The sequence below is a fragment of the Acanthaster planci genome, unplaced genomic scaffold (assembly GCF_054643075.1).
Source record: "Acanthaster planci isolate LZ-2023a unplaced genomic scaffold, COTS_SCS Contig24, whole genome shotgun sequence".
Taxonomy (NCBI): domain Eukaryota; kingdom Metazoa; phylum Echinodermata; class Asteroidea; order Valvatida; family Acanthasteridae; genus Acanthaster; species Acanthaster planci.
In genome coordinates, this window is record NW_028257648.1 from 48,690 (window position 1) to 64,052 (window position 15,363).

Here is a 15,363-nt window from a genome sequence, read left to right on the forward strand (position 1 = left end):
AGACTCAGTGGGGGGAGAGGAGGGGAAGGGGATTCACTCCCCAAGAACTCAGCAGTGCCTTGCTCGATTTTGTAAAAACCTACCAGGCATGTAAAGACACTCCTTATCATGACAAATGCAAAGTTTGAACTCATTATATGCTTTTGTTGTTCTGGTCATATGAAGTTCAAGGCTACATGTGTACCATACCAGCTATGGGTACTATTACCAGCCTGCATACATTGAGTACCACAGTGGAAAAAGTACATGTATACGTTGTTGGCTGATCTGTCGTGGAAAAATCTACGCAGTGCAAAGAAAAGCATACGAAAAGCAAAAGTTTTCATATCCCAGTTGGAATGTGCCGGGTAGAGTGGGTGTACTGACGTTAGGCAGACAGAGACTTTTTCCAGTTGGCCGTATGTTCTGCGCAGCAGGGCCCACCTCCAAACTCTCAGTTTCTTGCAGGCCTCTGGTATTCCATTGGGATTCCAGTGACAACTGTCTTGCTTTGGGCTTTTGATTTAGCAAATTTGGTAAACTTTAAGGCCCATTGGTCATGTTGCCACATGGCTTATAGATTTCTTGCCCGGGCTGGAGTATGACATCTAGCGGTAATACCCCCTTGGTCCTTCATCCATTCATTCATTATGGTTATTAAAATATGAATGGCAGCCGTTGGGCTGAATTGAACAGTTTTTACAATTTAAAAACCATTAAAATATTACAAAATAATTATAAAAAATTAAACCTTAAATCGTAAAACACAAATACTGATATTAAGAACAATTAACTCATTTAAAATTTTTATCATACATGTAGAAGGTATTGCACTATTTTGAAATCATTTAGTTTTATTACTGTATTGTACATATTTCTCCGTATTCCTCAGATCATACGATATTGGTTGTTTTGTACAAAGCCATTTAGTCCCAATTGCGCTTTTCTCCAAAGACAGTGTAAAATCTGTACACAATTTATCCCTTCTATTTTGTAGTGACTGTAAATCACGCGCTTGTAAAGCTGGATCGTATGAAAAATAATTACACCCCAATATAATTAGACAAGCCCTCTTTTGGATAAATTCAATCCTATTTACATGGACTTTTGACAGGTTTCCATTAAAAACAACGGTACCATATTCTAATACTGGCCGACTACAACCCTTACACATGTACAGTAGATACATGTAGTAATGATGTCTGCCACCGCTACATCAAAACGCTTAAGACATTTTAGCATGTATAATTTATCATTACATTCCTTGATCATTTCATTAACATGTGCCTCCCACTTTAAGGATCCTAGCAGTAGTAACTTCCTTCAATTGATCAACTCCAATTAAAATTGGTACTGATAAACGTGGTTGTTTCAAAAAGGAAACTGTCATTTTCTAGCATTTGTTTGTGTTAACCTCATATTATTGATATTAGACCAATCCCCAAATCCTATAATACCGATACATCTTGAATAACAGACGGTCATGTGGGACTCCAACAATCTACCAAGGTTAAGTCATCTGCGTACTTGAAGACAGATATTGATGAATTGGTAAATGCATCATTAATCATTATTGAAAATAGAATAGGCCCTAGTTTGGTACCTGAGGTACCCCAGCATGAACTGTACTCCATTCAGACCTACTTGTAGTCCCGAAATTCTTAACATACTGACGATGACAATCCAAAAAATCAAAATCCAACTAATAATAGTAGGCCTTACATTGAGGTGAAATAATTTTTGAACTATAACATTATGGTCTATGTGATCAAACGCCTTCGAGAAATCTGTTAAGACCACTGTAGACGTTGCCTTAGGATTTTCTGCATTTGTATAAATTTCATGAAGTAAGCCAATAAGGTAATGTGAAGTCGACAATCCGCGGCGGTTCCTGTGTTGGTTTTGGTCTATACTCATTTCTATGTCTTCCAAAAGCCACTTGGCAATAACCGATTCCGCAATTTTCGCAAAGTGGCTAGTCAGTGCAATAGGTCTTAAGTTCTCCAAGGTTGCAGGATGTGACTTAGGGATTGGCACAATCTCAGAACATCAACACTGATTTGGCACTTGACCACTTGTAAATGAGGTATTCAAAATATGAGTTAACAGATAGCACAACTGATATGGGAACTCGTGTATAATGCGCACTGCTAAATCATCACCAGTTACCAAGTTTAAGTGATCGAAATACCTGGTGAGGTTGGATCTCTGGTAAGTCATCCTGATTCGTTGGAAGGAACGTTAGTAAAGTACGCTGGTCAGGGTGAGGTAAATCTGAAGCCACCGAACAAAAATATTCCTTAATCCTATCGGCAAGCAAACGAAAATGATGTTGGGTGTCCCCAAATTCCATACCAGGGATCACAGTCGGGTTAGGACCTTGCTCACGACCAGTCAATATTTTAATCTGATTATACCATGCAGTGGGATTGGTCGTTTTTTAATTACAAACCCGGGTACTAAAGTACTGTAGGTCACCTTAGCCTTAGAAATGCTACGTATTGTTTTATTTCGAAGATGACGCCATAAAACAAGATTCCCATTTGTGAAAGCTTGTTGTCTCTGGCGTATACAAGCTTTAATCTGGGAGGAAATCCGAGGTTTATCAGTTCTATGCAGGCGGATCGTTTTTGTTGGCAAGTAAGTATTAAGTTTTTCCTTGATTGAATTAAGTAACATGCTAAACTGCTCAGAAGGATCATCCAATTGAAAACACCATGTATGATGGGTTATCCAATTTCCAAATTACCTCAACCCACTTTCCTTGAAAGGACAGAAAGTTTTGTTTGTAACATTACGTTTGTACAATGGGTATCCTGATAGGGGACCCAAAGTATGCAGTTGTGGTCGCTCGTTCCAAGTGGAGCATGGACGTCAATATCGGTATACAAATTGGCATAATTGGTTATGATCTTTTCCAATATGTTACCACCCCATGAAGGGCAATTAACAACTTGTGCAAAATCATTATGATCCAGAATTGACTGAATATTTAAATCGTTGAAATCTCCTGCTATAGAAATACCAGCATCCGGATATTGCAACTAAAGAGACTCAATAGTAAAAGCAATATGATCGATATATTCTTGTGCATTATTTTTCCGAGGAGGATAGTACACAATACAGACTATCAAACATGAAATCTGGCGAGGCAGTCGGGGTGATTTCATTGTTGACCATAGGATCTCCACTCCATTAGGAATCTGTACTGACAACAATTTGGCTTGAAAAGATGTTTAGTATACAATACCACCCCACCATCTGAGTGACCATCACACCTTTACCTCGATAACAGAAAAGTTTTGTAAGGTATACAATTGATTTGGGGTATCAGGAGACAGCCAAGTTTCAGTTATTCCTATAACATCAACATTGTTAGTGTTAGTAGAAATAACTTGAAACTAGTCAACCAATGATGAACCAAGGCAATCATGGACGACACACTACGCCATATTAGTAAAATCCGAAGAACTCAGGAAAGCACAGTCAAGCACACCATTAGTACTGCATCGGTTCCATAATAGAGTACCAGGGCACAGATGTGAATCGTTGATACCGTACTTTCATAAATACGAAGAACAAAAGAGTTGATTCTTCCGAAGACGCATTGTGACATGGCTGACATGTTGTAGTCACTCAAACAGAGGATTTCACAAAAAGGACAGTAGAATCAACAATTATACATGTATAAGTTTTAGAGAGTTTATCAAAGCAAGACGATGCTCAATCACAAACACAAACGAGAAACAAGTATACTCGTAGTAAAAGCTTAATAAAAACTTAATAGAGCAAAGAGAGTGACTTAACTGCATATCAGCCAGTTAGGTGACACTCATACAGTGCTTTCACAAAATTACCAATAAGACTATTCAGAGCTTTGGCTTGAATTAACATTAGGGCAGTTCCACGGTGTCAGACGTACATGTACATGTATATGTACATTTTGGGCACTTCAGCAGTGTGTGTTATTATACTTATAATCCTGAAGCAGATTTTGATTTTGATTAAGGACATCAGCTAGTTTCATTTAATAACAAAATTTCTCACTCAGAATTATTATTCTTGTAGAAACTGACTCATAACACCATGGTGTCGGATGTACTCAGAGAAAGTAAATACCTTCACAAGGCTTTAGTAAATTTCCGAACCGAAAAAAAATGCCAAGCCATACAAAAATCATCAAAAGCAACTAGAAAGGAATGGATGATGGGGTATTCAGTGAAACAGTATGAAGGAAAATATTGTCTAGAAGTATTTATGCAAATTTTGCTCATTTAAACAAGTCATGTACTGTCAAACATTTAAACTAAAAAATTTTGTACAGTTGACAATCCTTTGGATAAATAAATCAAATTAAAAGACAATTGCATACATGTACCTGTAAGGTCTTTTGGTCTTGGAACATGAAGTTAAACATTTTTGTATGACAAATGCTGTGTGTGTACTAAGCTGCAATTTTTAAAGATTTCCAGTTCACACTTCACAGGTTATAGTACACATGTAAAATCTAAAAAGAAGCTAAATGAGTAGATGTTTATATACCCTTTTAGATGATTGCCAAATCAAAGGAATGGGCTAGATTATCCTTTTCACTGAAATTTAAGACTAATGGCATAATGCTTTTAAAACTACAGTCTTACATTGTATGTTCATGATAGATACTGTACATGTATATGCCATGGAAAGCATATGTGTAAGGGCACAATACTGGCTAACAAAAATGGGACACATAGGTAAAAATTCAATCTAGTGAAAGGTGTTTAATTTACTTTTAAATTATGACAATGGACCACCCTCTATCAGAAAATAGCAATGGGAAGATAATCGGCCCAAGAAATTTTCTTCCATGCAGTGCTTTCTGTAGAGGGGGGCCTCATAAGTTAACGTTGGTTACGGTGTCCACTTTGCAGTCAACCATGCAATAATAAAAGTCAAAGAAAAACAATGTGGAGTTGTATTGTTGTGGATAAGCTTTTCCTCCTTTCTGAAAGTCATCTTTAAAAAAAAAGTTAATTGTTACTAATTTTACGATATCTTAATAAGGTGGACACCGTAACTAACGTTAACAAGTGTACTTTTTCACACACAACAATTTTAAATGATTTGCAGTTTGATGACTTGAGGAAAACAGCTGGTTGCGAAGCTTGCAAGTAGTTCAAAGAGGACATTATCATTGACAACCAAAGAACAGATACCCTCAATTTCAAAGATCTTTGTCCTGTAATTTAACGTTAGTTACAAAAATGACACGGACACCAAAAATTTCGAATCAAAGCTAACATTTCATGTGACAAGTTTATTATGACTTGCTTTACTGGAGCCCTCAAGGCAGTTGCCTCACCTTCAGAAAATTGCCTATGTTACTATGTGCAGGTGTTAATACATGCAAATGCTTTTTCATTTCTTGGGAGCATCTCTGTGATCTACATATCTGATAAGCCACTTCAGCCTATTTTTAGATGCCCTATATGCATGCAAGAAGGTTGCACATGAGCTTCACAGAAGTTGGAATCTTTGACATTGTGAACTTAAGTACATGTATGTATATTTAAATGTGCACCATTTCCAACATTAAACAATTCTGAGGAACAAGTAAATTGAGTCAATGACTATTTTATTTTTCATTCTAATCTTGTTTCTTAAAAACTGTATTTCATTGTGGAGGCTATACACTGACGATCCCATCTGAAGAACATGGTACATCTCATTAAATGAATTTCATTGAATTTATTCAGTTCGTGCCACCTGGGTGACTCATCTTTGCTGAAAAACTGATGAACTTTTGACTACAGACCTTAGACAAACCTCTGATGACATACTTAGACAAAACTACTTTTGGCAATAAACGATTAAAAATACTTATTAGCATAGACACTGTATAGTGCATTAATTTTACCTACTTCTTTGCTGTCCAAGTGAAAGTAACGCAAAGATGGATCTGGAATAAGTGAACTTGGATTAACAACACACAGAATGAATTTCCTGTTAACGGTCAGATCTTTTTCCCAAACAAAACTTTGCTTGTTTTTATTTGGACAATCCATGCAGTATATAACTGCCAGTTAATCACTAATGATGCGCTTGATGGCACCTGGATACCATGCATCCTCAAATGCGACGACAACTATATCCCCTGCAGTGAGCTGGCGATCGGCAGGCTCTTGTGGGGTCCTGAAATTACAGAAATGGCAACAGGAATGGTTGAAATCGAATAATCTTTGATTTAATTACTACTAAAGCTTCTTTCACAAGGACATGTGAATCTACAGACATATAATCTTATCCAACCATTGAATCTTTTTCTCCTTTCTGGCTTCTGAAATAAGATAGAAGAAAAATAAAATTTAAATAGAACAATTTTTTAACATAACCGGCAGTGGCTTGATTTGTAGAAACATAAAAAAAAACTCTAACAAGACCCCAGGGGTTCCACAAAGGCAAGTTCCCCTATCAGTGTAAACATCACTTGCCTACGTGTTACATCAACTTCGCTCCATTTACTTTTAATTCACTGCGAACTCGCCCCCATACTATTGGATGACAAATGGGGCGAATTTTAATACGAATGGGGCGAAGTCGAAAGTGCCGGTGTGTAACGAACGTGAAACACTGATGATTTCGTGAACTTGGCAAGGCTATTCTTTAAGTTTGTTCATTTTTGTGATGGACTTTAGCTTAAAAAGTGTAAATTATTTGTCGTTTTGCAATTTCAAGAGGGACTTCAGATGTTTACTATTTTTTTTCTTCCGTTCGTTAAACATGGACACGATTCACACGAAACCATCCAAGCGGTCCGCTACAAAGCCCAAAAATCACCCATTGACTATCCATTAAAATCTTCCCTTTTACAATGCCATCGGACCTCTTTTCACAAAAAAATACAGAAAATAAAATCTCTTTAAGTTGATACAAACCTTTTGGCTGCTCTTTTTCCGGATATTGGCTGCTCTTTTCCTGATTGTTGGGGGGAAAGCCCCCCTTTAATTCCTCAAGCAACACCAAGTGAAACCAATTGATTTTACATGTACCTTGAACAAAGGTATTAAAAACACACCTTTGTTTAGTCTTTGACAATTCTTCTTTCTTGATGTGGATTACATGTACCAATACATGCATACAACACCTAGAACTTTACTTGTCTTCATCAAAGCTCACACTGACATGACTTACTTCTGAATGCATGCAAAGCACATGTTTGTCTATACATGACACATGTGGAATGGCTTTGGGCCCTAATTATAACCTTATTAGGATGTGTATGTCCAAATACATATAGTCAAATTTATGCAAATTAGTAAAAAACAAAAGTGAAGCCTACATGTATTTGGTACTTTTACAAAATGTTGGGGCCTCATATCCGTGTATGCAAATGAGGTGGTAGTGGTTTCTGTACAGTGTAAAAGCATTGCATTGCCAGCAATGCATGGTTCTTCAGGACAGTGTCGGACATACTGTACATGTACAGGGTGTCGGACGTACACAATTGATTCCACAATTTTTGAGTATTTGAAAAAATAATTGGGGGAGTTAAGCTGATGTCTAGAAAGAATGAACTCATTGTGCTTTGTATTGTAAATTTGGCAGTCTTTTGCTAAAGTTTTCACTGAGGGGCTAAAAAACTATGTCATTTTGGTGTCGGACGTACATAAAAAAGTAAGTGTTATACATGTAAAATAAGACATTACATAGAATTTCAAAAAGAAAATGAAAATTCATTTCTCTCATTGTTTACTTATTGGGGCACTCTTCAAACTGTAACAAAACTGGAACAAAAAATTATCAGGCTAAAAAAACAGAAAATCTTTCAGAGGGGAAATATTTTCCCCAATTTCTCGGTATTTAAAACCAATTTTTCAGTATCATATAAAAACCAAATTCTTAAATGTTGTTAGAAATGAAGTATGTTTCATGAAAGTATACATGTACATGAAAGTATGGACCAGTTTGAAATTTTGGCCCAGAGGTTGATGTTTCTGTGGAACTGCCCTTTAGCAAGTTTGACATCTAGGAAATTGATGATGACTAGTGTACTGATAGGTTGCCTCTTGGTATTTTGGCTCTGGGTAAAGTGACATACATGTACATGTAGGTTGGGATATTTGTGGAGGTCTTAGTCTGTGTAGACATCACTGTGTGATGTGTTTTGGTCATTTACGGCTTTTAGTTTGAGGTTGTGATTCATTCTGAGCTTGACTAATTAATCTGTCTAGTGGTGATCTAGGTTGATCATTATTATTGAGAGGGTCATTATGGGATATTGGTTTAGACCGTGACGGTTGGTCCCATGAGGTTTCTGATTCCATTTCATCATCCATTTTGAGCCAAATTTAGTCCTAAATGGGCCTAGAAAGTGGGAATATTGATATTATTAATACCTCCTGATTTTGAGATATCTCGCCAAAAGGATCACAAAGTAGAGGAAGGGTTGTCACTGGGTGACAGATTTAACATTTTCCATGCACTCTCAAGCATCCAGTGAGCATGTCTGATCGTGGTGAGACCTTATGTCATCTCCCAGAAGGATTCACTTCACCAACCCCTGCAACTCATGTCCAAAGGTTTAACAATGTACATGTACATCTCTCACTGTTTTATGATGCTGTTTTCTCAAAGTGGCACTCAATGGGATTATTTTTTTTTTTTCTGCCTTACATGGGTTGTCTTCAATAGTGTACTAAGATACCGGGTACTGTCATTGCTGATCCTGGGATTCCCAGAAACTTTGTACTTACTGCTGGGGATTTTCCATGCTATGACTTGTACGAAAAGCACTTTCTCTGAGAAAATTTTAATTGTAAAGTACATAACGGCAATTTCCTCCCGGGTGACATCATATGCAGCAGTGTTTTTTGGTCAGAGGTGCATATCATTACTAATTTCTGAGAATTGTTTACTGGAAATTTCTAAATACTGAATTATTTTTATCAGGTGATTGGTATAGAAAGCTCCTTGTTGTACATGTATATCTAGGCAGGGAATAGACACTGCTCGGACAATGCTTTTCGTTCTGGTCTGTTGCATTGTTAAGGCCATTGCTGCTCAAATCTTTGAAGAAAACATGCAGATGATCTCTGGTAATGCAATTTGTCTTACAACTGAAACATCTACATGTACATGTGTGTAAACTGAAGGTCAGAGAGCCTGTCCTTTCATTTCCAGCAAACTTTCTCAAAAAGAAGTGACTTTTTATCATGGCATGTCAGTCTGTTTCTTGATGTGAAATTGATATGTCCAGTTGCCATCTGTAGCATGCATAAAAATAACAGATTTTGAAATTAATACGGTTCCCAAGAGCCCCCTTTGGGCAAGGGGAGGTTAGAGTGTTTATGATACCAGTGGACCTGCTATGTGCTACGCGCACGGCATTTGGCTCATTCCCAGCAATGGCAGCTACATGTACCCCCACCAATCAGACGCTGCGTACGTCACGCTGGCTGACGTCACACTTCTCCTTCATCGCCGAGGGTATACAGTTAGAAGTCGAAAATCGCGTGCTGGTTTGTACCTGTTATGTCTGCCAGTCTACTGCGCTCTACCTACCCAAACAGTCACTACATATGCAATTTTCCCAGGCACCTACATGTATTATTGTTCGCTGAAAGGATTTCATCTTATGTAGTGCACCCTGACCTCCCACAATGTGACGCGGTTTCGCCGCCATGATTGTCCTTCTTTTCTCAGCGCCGTAACGTAACAGACGTGTCTTTCGAGGCATCTTCGATTTTCGAGCTTCCATTTTCGCTACACGGTCTTGTGTCAATTTGATCACCTTTGTAAATAAAGTATTACTGTACCTTGAATTTTTACCTGTTGATTAAGAGTATTTTCTTTTGTATAGTTTTGTGTTTTTCTTATGTACATGTACACCCTGCAGGTGTTTACTGTCAGTACTATGAGGTTCTACTCAGCTACGCCCGTGCCTACCTTACTGGTTAATTCTAGGCCTTAGTCGGTTGACTCCCTCCGACCGCCATGGCAAAGAGGACCCCATGCGGGGTTCCATTCAGCACTCCCCCAGGCGACTCCGAAGAACACCCGCCGTTCAACGTCATCCAAGAAGACTACTTCTCCAGCGGTTTCCGGGCATACTCCTTCCGGTCCAGGTATCGAAGCCACCGGGTTGGGCTCCCCGCAAATGCCAGGACCCGCCCCGCCTAGTGCACCACTGAGTCAAGATACCCCGCAGCCGGGCAATTCTTTGTCGGGCTGTGCGGAGCCTCTTGGGCTTTTACACTGCCGGGGCTTCAAACCGCCAAAGCCCATTCAAGGCTTGGACTTTCAACTGGGCATCACCAGGTCATCGGACCTTATCTCTCCTGGTCTTCCCACCTGGAACTCTACAGTTCCCGCTGACTTCGACCGGGAATGCTCCCAGGTCTTCCGCCACCCACCGCCCCATCTACTTACTCCGCTGTCAGGTCACCTGCTACCGGGAAATGCAAACGTTTCCTCCTTCATCGAGTTCTTCAAAATCTAAGAAGAGACACCACTCTGATCATGGGTCTAATTCTGAGCAGTGGATGTCGGCCTTTCTATCCATTAATGAAGCCCTAACTTCTATCGCTCGTCGTGTACATGTAGATGACAGACCACCACCAGCTTCCATCGCTCTGGACCCGTTCCTGGCACCTCCTTCGGCTGCAAGTCAACATGACACGGGACAGGGTTCTACACCAGACTCGCAACAGCAGGGCGTTTCCGAGCTGTCAGAGTGGAGCCGCCCCCATGAGGGCCCCGCGCCTCAGAGCGAGGTATGGCTCTGTCTCTAGCTGCACAACCAGCATTTTCTTCAGTCGAGGATGAAGTTGGTTCCGTTAATACCCTCACTCCCTCTGAAGGCCGCCTCTGGCTCCTTCAGCAGGACATGATTCAAGTGCTCGGCCTGCCATCAGCCACTCCGCCCAAAGACGACTCTAGCCATGGCTCGTTCAAACACCATGCAGCTCAAATAGAGTCTATGGGACGTATTTTTCCTGAACTCCTGCTTGACCGCTCATTTGTAGAAATCTTCAAGTCCCATGTTAAGTCAAAGCAACGGTGTGCCCTTCCTAAACAAGCGACAGCATTTTATCATTTCCCTTGAAGATTTCAAGAATTTCCTGTCAGTTCCAGACCTTCTCGACACAGCCAAAGACAAATTCTCTGCTGATTCTGGAAAAACATCTGCTAAGGCAAATACCAGGATAAAGACAAGTCCCTGCTGGAATCCACGCTCACAAAGCTCGACAAAGCCTCCCGCTTTGGGCTCCGCTGCACGGCCTTTCTTCTCCTTTTGTTGGAATACATCGCCCTTGCTTATGGGAGCCGCGTTGACTCTGCTCCAGGTGTCACTAGCCCTGTCTCGTTTCTCAATGATGTAGCCGCCAATTGGGGCCCCTCCATCCTTGGATGGGGGTGACCAATTGAGGGAGACAGCATCGCCATGGATACTGGAGATGGAGACTGGTCCCGGCTTGCCTGGTACCTCTGCAAAAATAAGTACCAGTCAAATATTTATAAATACTCAAAAATTCAAAAGACACATTTTTTTTCACAATCAAGTTTATCCTGCCCGTGCTAAATATAACATGTCAAGTAATGGCCAATTTTTCTCTTGAATTTTGCTAATCCTTGGAGTGAACAAAGGAAATTTCTTTCTAGCTGTTGTATTATTCACTATTGTTGATCCCATTACATTCAGCAGCATGCCAAAACTGAAAAACATACCACAACCTGATAGGGTTGAAGATTATTTTATACTTCACACAATGCCATAAGACAACACATCAATGAGAAACACTAATTGTCACACATCGAATACGTGATATAACATATTGCATTACATATGAAAAGTATTTCACAGATAACCAGATGATTACTTACCATAGTCCCCTTTAGGAATGACCTTTTCTCCTTCTAGGGGCTCACTCACACCGTACTTGTTCTCAGCTCGGACTCGGAATTGGTACTCATTCCCCTCAGTGAGTCCGATGACTCGGTGCATGCATTCCGTCAGCGCTGCTGATACCTTGCTCCACATGCGCATACTGCCCTCACGCTTCTCCAAGATGTAACCGACAATCTGACTGCCTCCGTCGTCTGAGGGTGGGCTCCAGGAGAGAGTGACGTCATTGCTGCCAAGACGGACAACCTGGCAATAACGAAAAAAGTGTTTGGAAGTGATTGGCACTGAATGACAAATTTTTTTATATACATCAGTAGTTTTTTGTATACTGATCCAAGAAAATTCATGCATTTAGATTTAATTACCTATCTTTGCACGTGTTTGATTTCTTAATTGCTAGAATCTTTTAGTGCAGGATTTGGCCTTACTGTTTAAAGTATGATAAAATGTGGAAAAGATGAGGATATGATCTTGGAGGTGTTGAGGTTGTCTAATTTGAATTTCAATGCGAGCACTTACAGGTGCTTTGTTTCGCACACAAGTATGCTCAGCACACTGAGACAGCAAATACACTCACTTGTAAAGGTCCTTCTGGAGGCCCTGGTCTATCAAACACCTTGACTGTTAGAGTCGCTGATGCTTCACCAGCTTTGTTGGTAGCCGTGATAACATAATCACCGCTGTCTTCCCTCTCCGAGTTCCTTGTGTTCAGGACGGTGCCAAAGTCATTGGTCTCTATGCTGACGCGTAGGGTATGCTCGATGGGGACAGAGTTGTGCATCCATTTGATGGTGGGTACCGGCGTGCCCTTGTAGGGGACCTCAACACGGAAGGAGGTGCCAGCACGGACAGTGATCACACGTTGGTACTTGAGATCTAGGTTCAGTTTGGGAGGTACTGTTTAGAGGAGGAAAAAGAACCACAGGGTAAGGCAGTTTGCAATGACCCACAAAGTATAGAACCAAAATTACCAAGGCAAGCTACAACTGCGTTCTTGTTTGCATATTCTTTCCAAAAATCCTAAATAAAACTTCTATTTACAAGATTGAGACTGCCATTTGAAAATGACGCCTTGTTCCTTTGAAACTTTTTTCCCAGTCTTGTGCAAATTTGCACATTACTGCATAAATATCATCACAGGCCTTTATTGTCCATCTTGGGACACATTTAATAAGCTGATACCAACCTGGTGGATTTTCAGCGATGACGCTCTGTGACGGCTCACTCGGGTTACCAGTTCCAGCTCGGTTGACAGCAGAAACTCGGAACTCGTACTCACTGCCTCTCAACAACCGACTAACCTGTGATAACCAAAAACATCATCTCTTGCATTCTCGCTAAGAAAGAAAGAAGAAAATTCCCCTCCCCTTAAAATAAAAAAAGAAAATTAAATCTCGCTTTTAACAATTGCGGCTGTTTGGAGAAGTCGTCTTCGGCGGCAAGTTTGCTGGATCAATGCGGCCAAGAAAATATCCTTCTGCGAGCCACTGTCTTTGATTTCGCAGCAAACTCAGCAACGTAATGCCAGCCAAGTCGGGTCCACTTCAAGCCAGACTTTTTCGAATGCATCGCCCTTTTTGCAGGTAACAATTTGCCATTTTCTAAGCAAAACCAAGAAATTCTCGATGGGATCGACAAATATCTACATGGTGGTAGCCTGATTTTAATTCTTACGTGAACATGCGCCCACCTTTCTCAAGGAAGAAAAGTGCAGTATATTATTGACCATTCTAAAGCCTAGGATGAGCTGTTTTTTGCTATCGGTCTGGATAGATATATGTACTGTCAGTGGATTCACAACTCTGAGCTTACTCTGAAACACTTTTGTGGTACCTACTGATATTAAACTCAGAAAATGCCTCTGAAACAAAATCGCTGTTTTGTTATTAGTGGGAAACATAACCTTTGTTCACTACATTGGAAAGAAATTCTGGTGGGTGTTTTAGATCCTAAAAGGCCTTTTGCTTTTTAAGACAACCATCAACCCTTATGGAAAAGATCGATGCCTGGATTTTCTTCATATTCATTTTAACTATCACCAACATCAAATTGAATAGAATCAGAATACAACTCAACATCGGAATTGCACTTAACTTTACTGTTTTGAGCTTGAACATCTACTTTGGTCTTTGTACTTAGGGCAGGTGGCCTTCCAATTAGAGAAGCTCCCGCACACAAAACACGCTCCTCCAAAACCCTGAGGCATGTTGACCTGAGCACTGTAACATTGGGACTGCTCAAAGTGATGAAAAGTGCTTTCTTCTGCTTAATCTTTCTGGCGGCTTGATTTTCTGCAAGGGTAATCTTGTCATCATCTTGGTGTGCAGCCAGTTGATGCTCCTCATACTCCGTAACCATGGCCCAACCGTACATGCTGGAATCAGCCACATGAATCAATTTCTGTCTCTTGTTGATGGTACTGGACAGTGTTGCTTTTTCGACCGACAAGGAGGGGTTGTCAGCACCTAACTGGTCTCCTTCAGTTTAAACCAAGTCTTTGACTTGCTTAGAAAATAATAAATATTGCTTAGTATATTCGTGAATAAAATTCGGGTCAAACAGCGACAATGGAAGTAAAAGGATTCAATCCTTATATAAAGATAAAGTGTGTCTAGCCTGTGCCAGACCAGTGTGAAGTGAATCTCCTATACCCTATGCACCCCCACAAGGGTATGCTACATGCATCACTGAAACTTCCACTACACATTTCTCCAACCATTCACAGCTGTACATTCCACCCTTTATGCTCAAAGAAAACAAATATGTTCTAATTCATACCGGGTCACTCACACTTTCTTTGGTATATATTCATCATAAATGGGTGTGTTCTTTTGATGACTTTGATAAAGTTTTATATTTGGAAATAACTGGTTTTTCCTTTAATAAACTTCCTGACTGAAATGTTTGGTTTCTGGAGAAGTAAGGAGATACTGATATATAAGCCTTTTTGTTGAATACAGGGTACATGTACATGTGTGTAGAAATTATCCACAATCAGTTGATCAAAGTTGCTTTTTTCTTTTGTTTCTTTTCAGGCACTGCGGTGAGAACGCTGGTCTACTGACACCATTGTGCTGTCTTGGGAGGGAGCCAGCAGATACACCATGCCCAGCCATTCCACTTTGTCACTCATCTGGTGGTCACTAAAGGACACCATTCAGGTTGATGGGGTGTGCTGATGAACAGTTGACCGACGGAGCAGGAAATTCATTAAGGCAGTAAAGGGGTGAGTTTCTATCAGGCCATTTTCGTCTTGTCTCAAGAAAGTTTTATGTTGCTGTAATACATGTACATGCATGCATACATGTGCATGTGCACAGCCATGTTTATTTGTTGCATACTCACTGAATTCAAATTCACACCATGTACATGTACTTATATCTGACCAAAGGGAAGCCAAATGAATTAGTTTCTTTTTAATTTTGAAAATATTCAACTATTTTTCAACTTTATATTTACCACTTTTCAAATCATGACTCTAAATAAGTACCAGTTGGCAT

The 15,363-nt window shown here is 40.0% G+C and overlaps 1 protein-coding gene and 1 long non-coding RNA gene across 2 annotated transcripts in view; one reads left to right on the forward strand and one right to left on the reverse strand.

Moving 5' to 3' along the window:
• LOC147795451 (uncharacterized) overlaps positions 1-15,086 on the forward strand; it is a 47,321-nt gene extending 32,235 nt beyond the window's left edge. Inside the window, exon 3 of the long non-coding RNA XR_015423879.1 lies at positions 14,899-15,086. This is a non-coding gene — a long non-coding RNA (uncharacterized LOC147795451). The remainder of the gene's footprint in view (positions 1-14,898) is intronic.
• On the reverse strand, positions 9,873-12,210 carry LOC147795455 (immunoglobulin superfamily member 22-like). The gene is made up of 3 exons (XM_087131887.1): positions 12,193-12,210; positions 11,842-12,109; positions 9,873-11,445 (listed from the first exon to the last, which is right to left on the reverse strand). The coding sequence occupies exons 1-3, from the start codon at positions 12,208-12,210 to the stop codon at positions 11,006-11,008; spliced, it is 726 nt and encodes a 241-aa protein (XP_086988013.1). The 3' UTR covers positions 9,873-11,005.
• Positions 15,087-15,363: the final 277 nt, after the last annotated feature.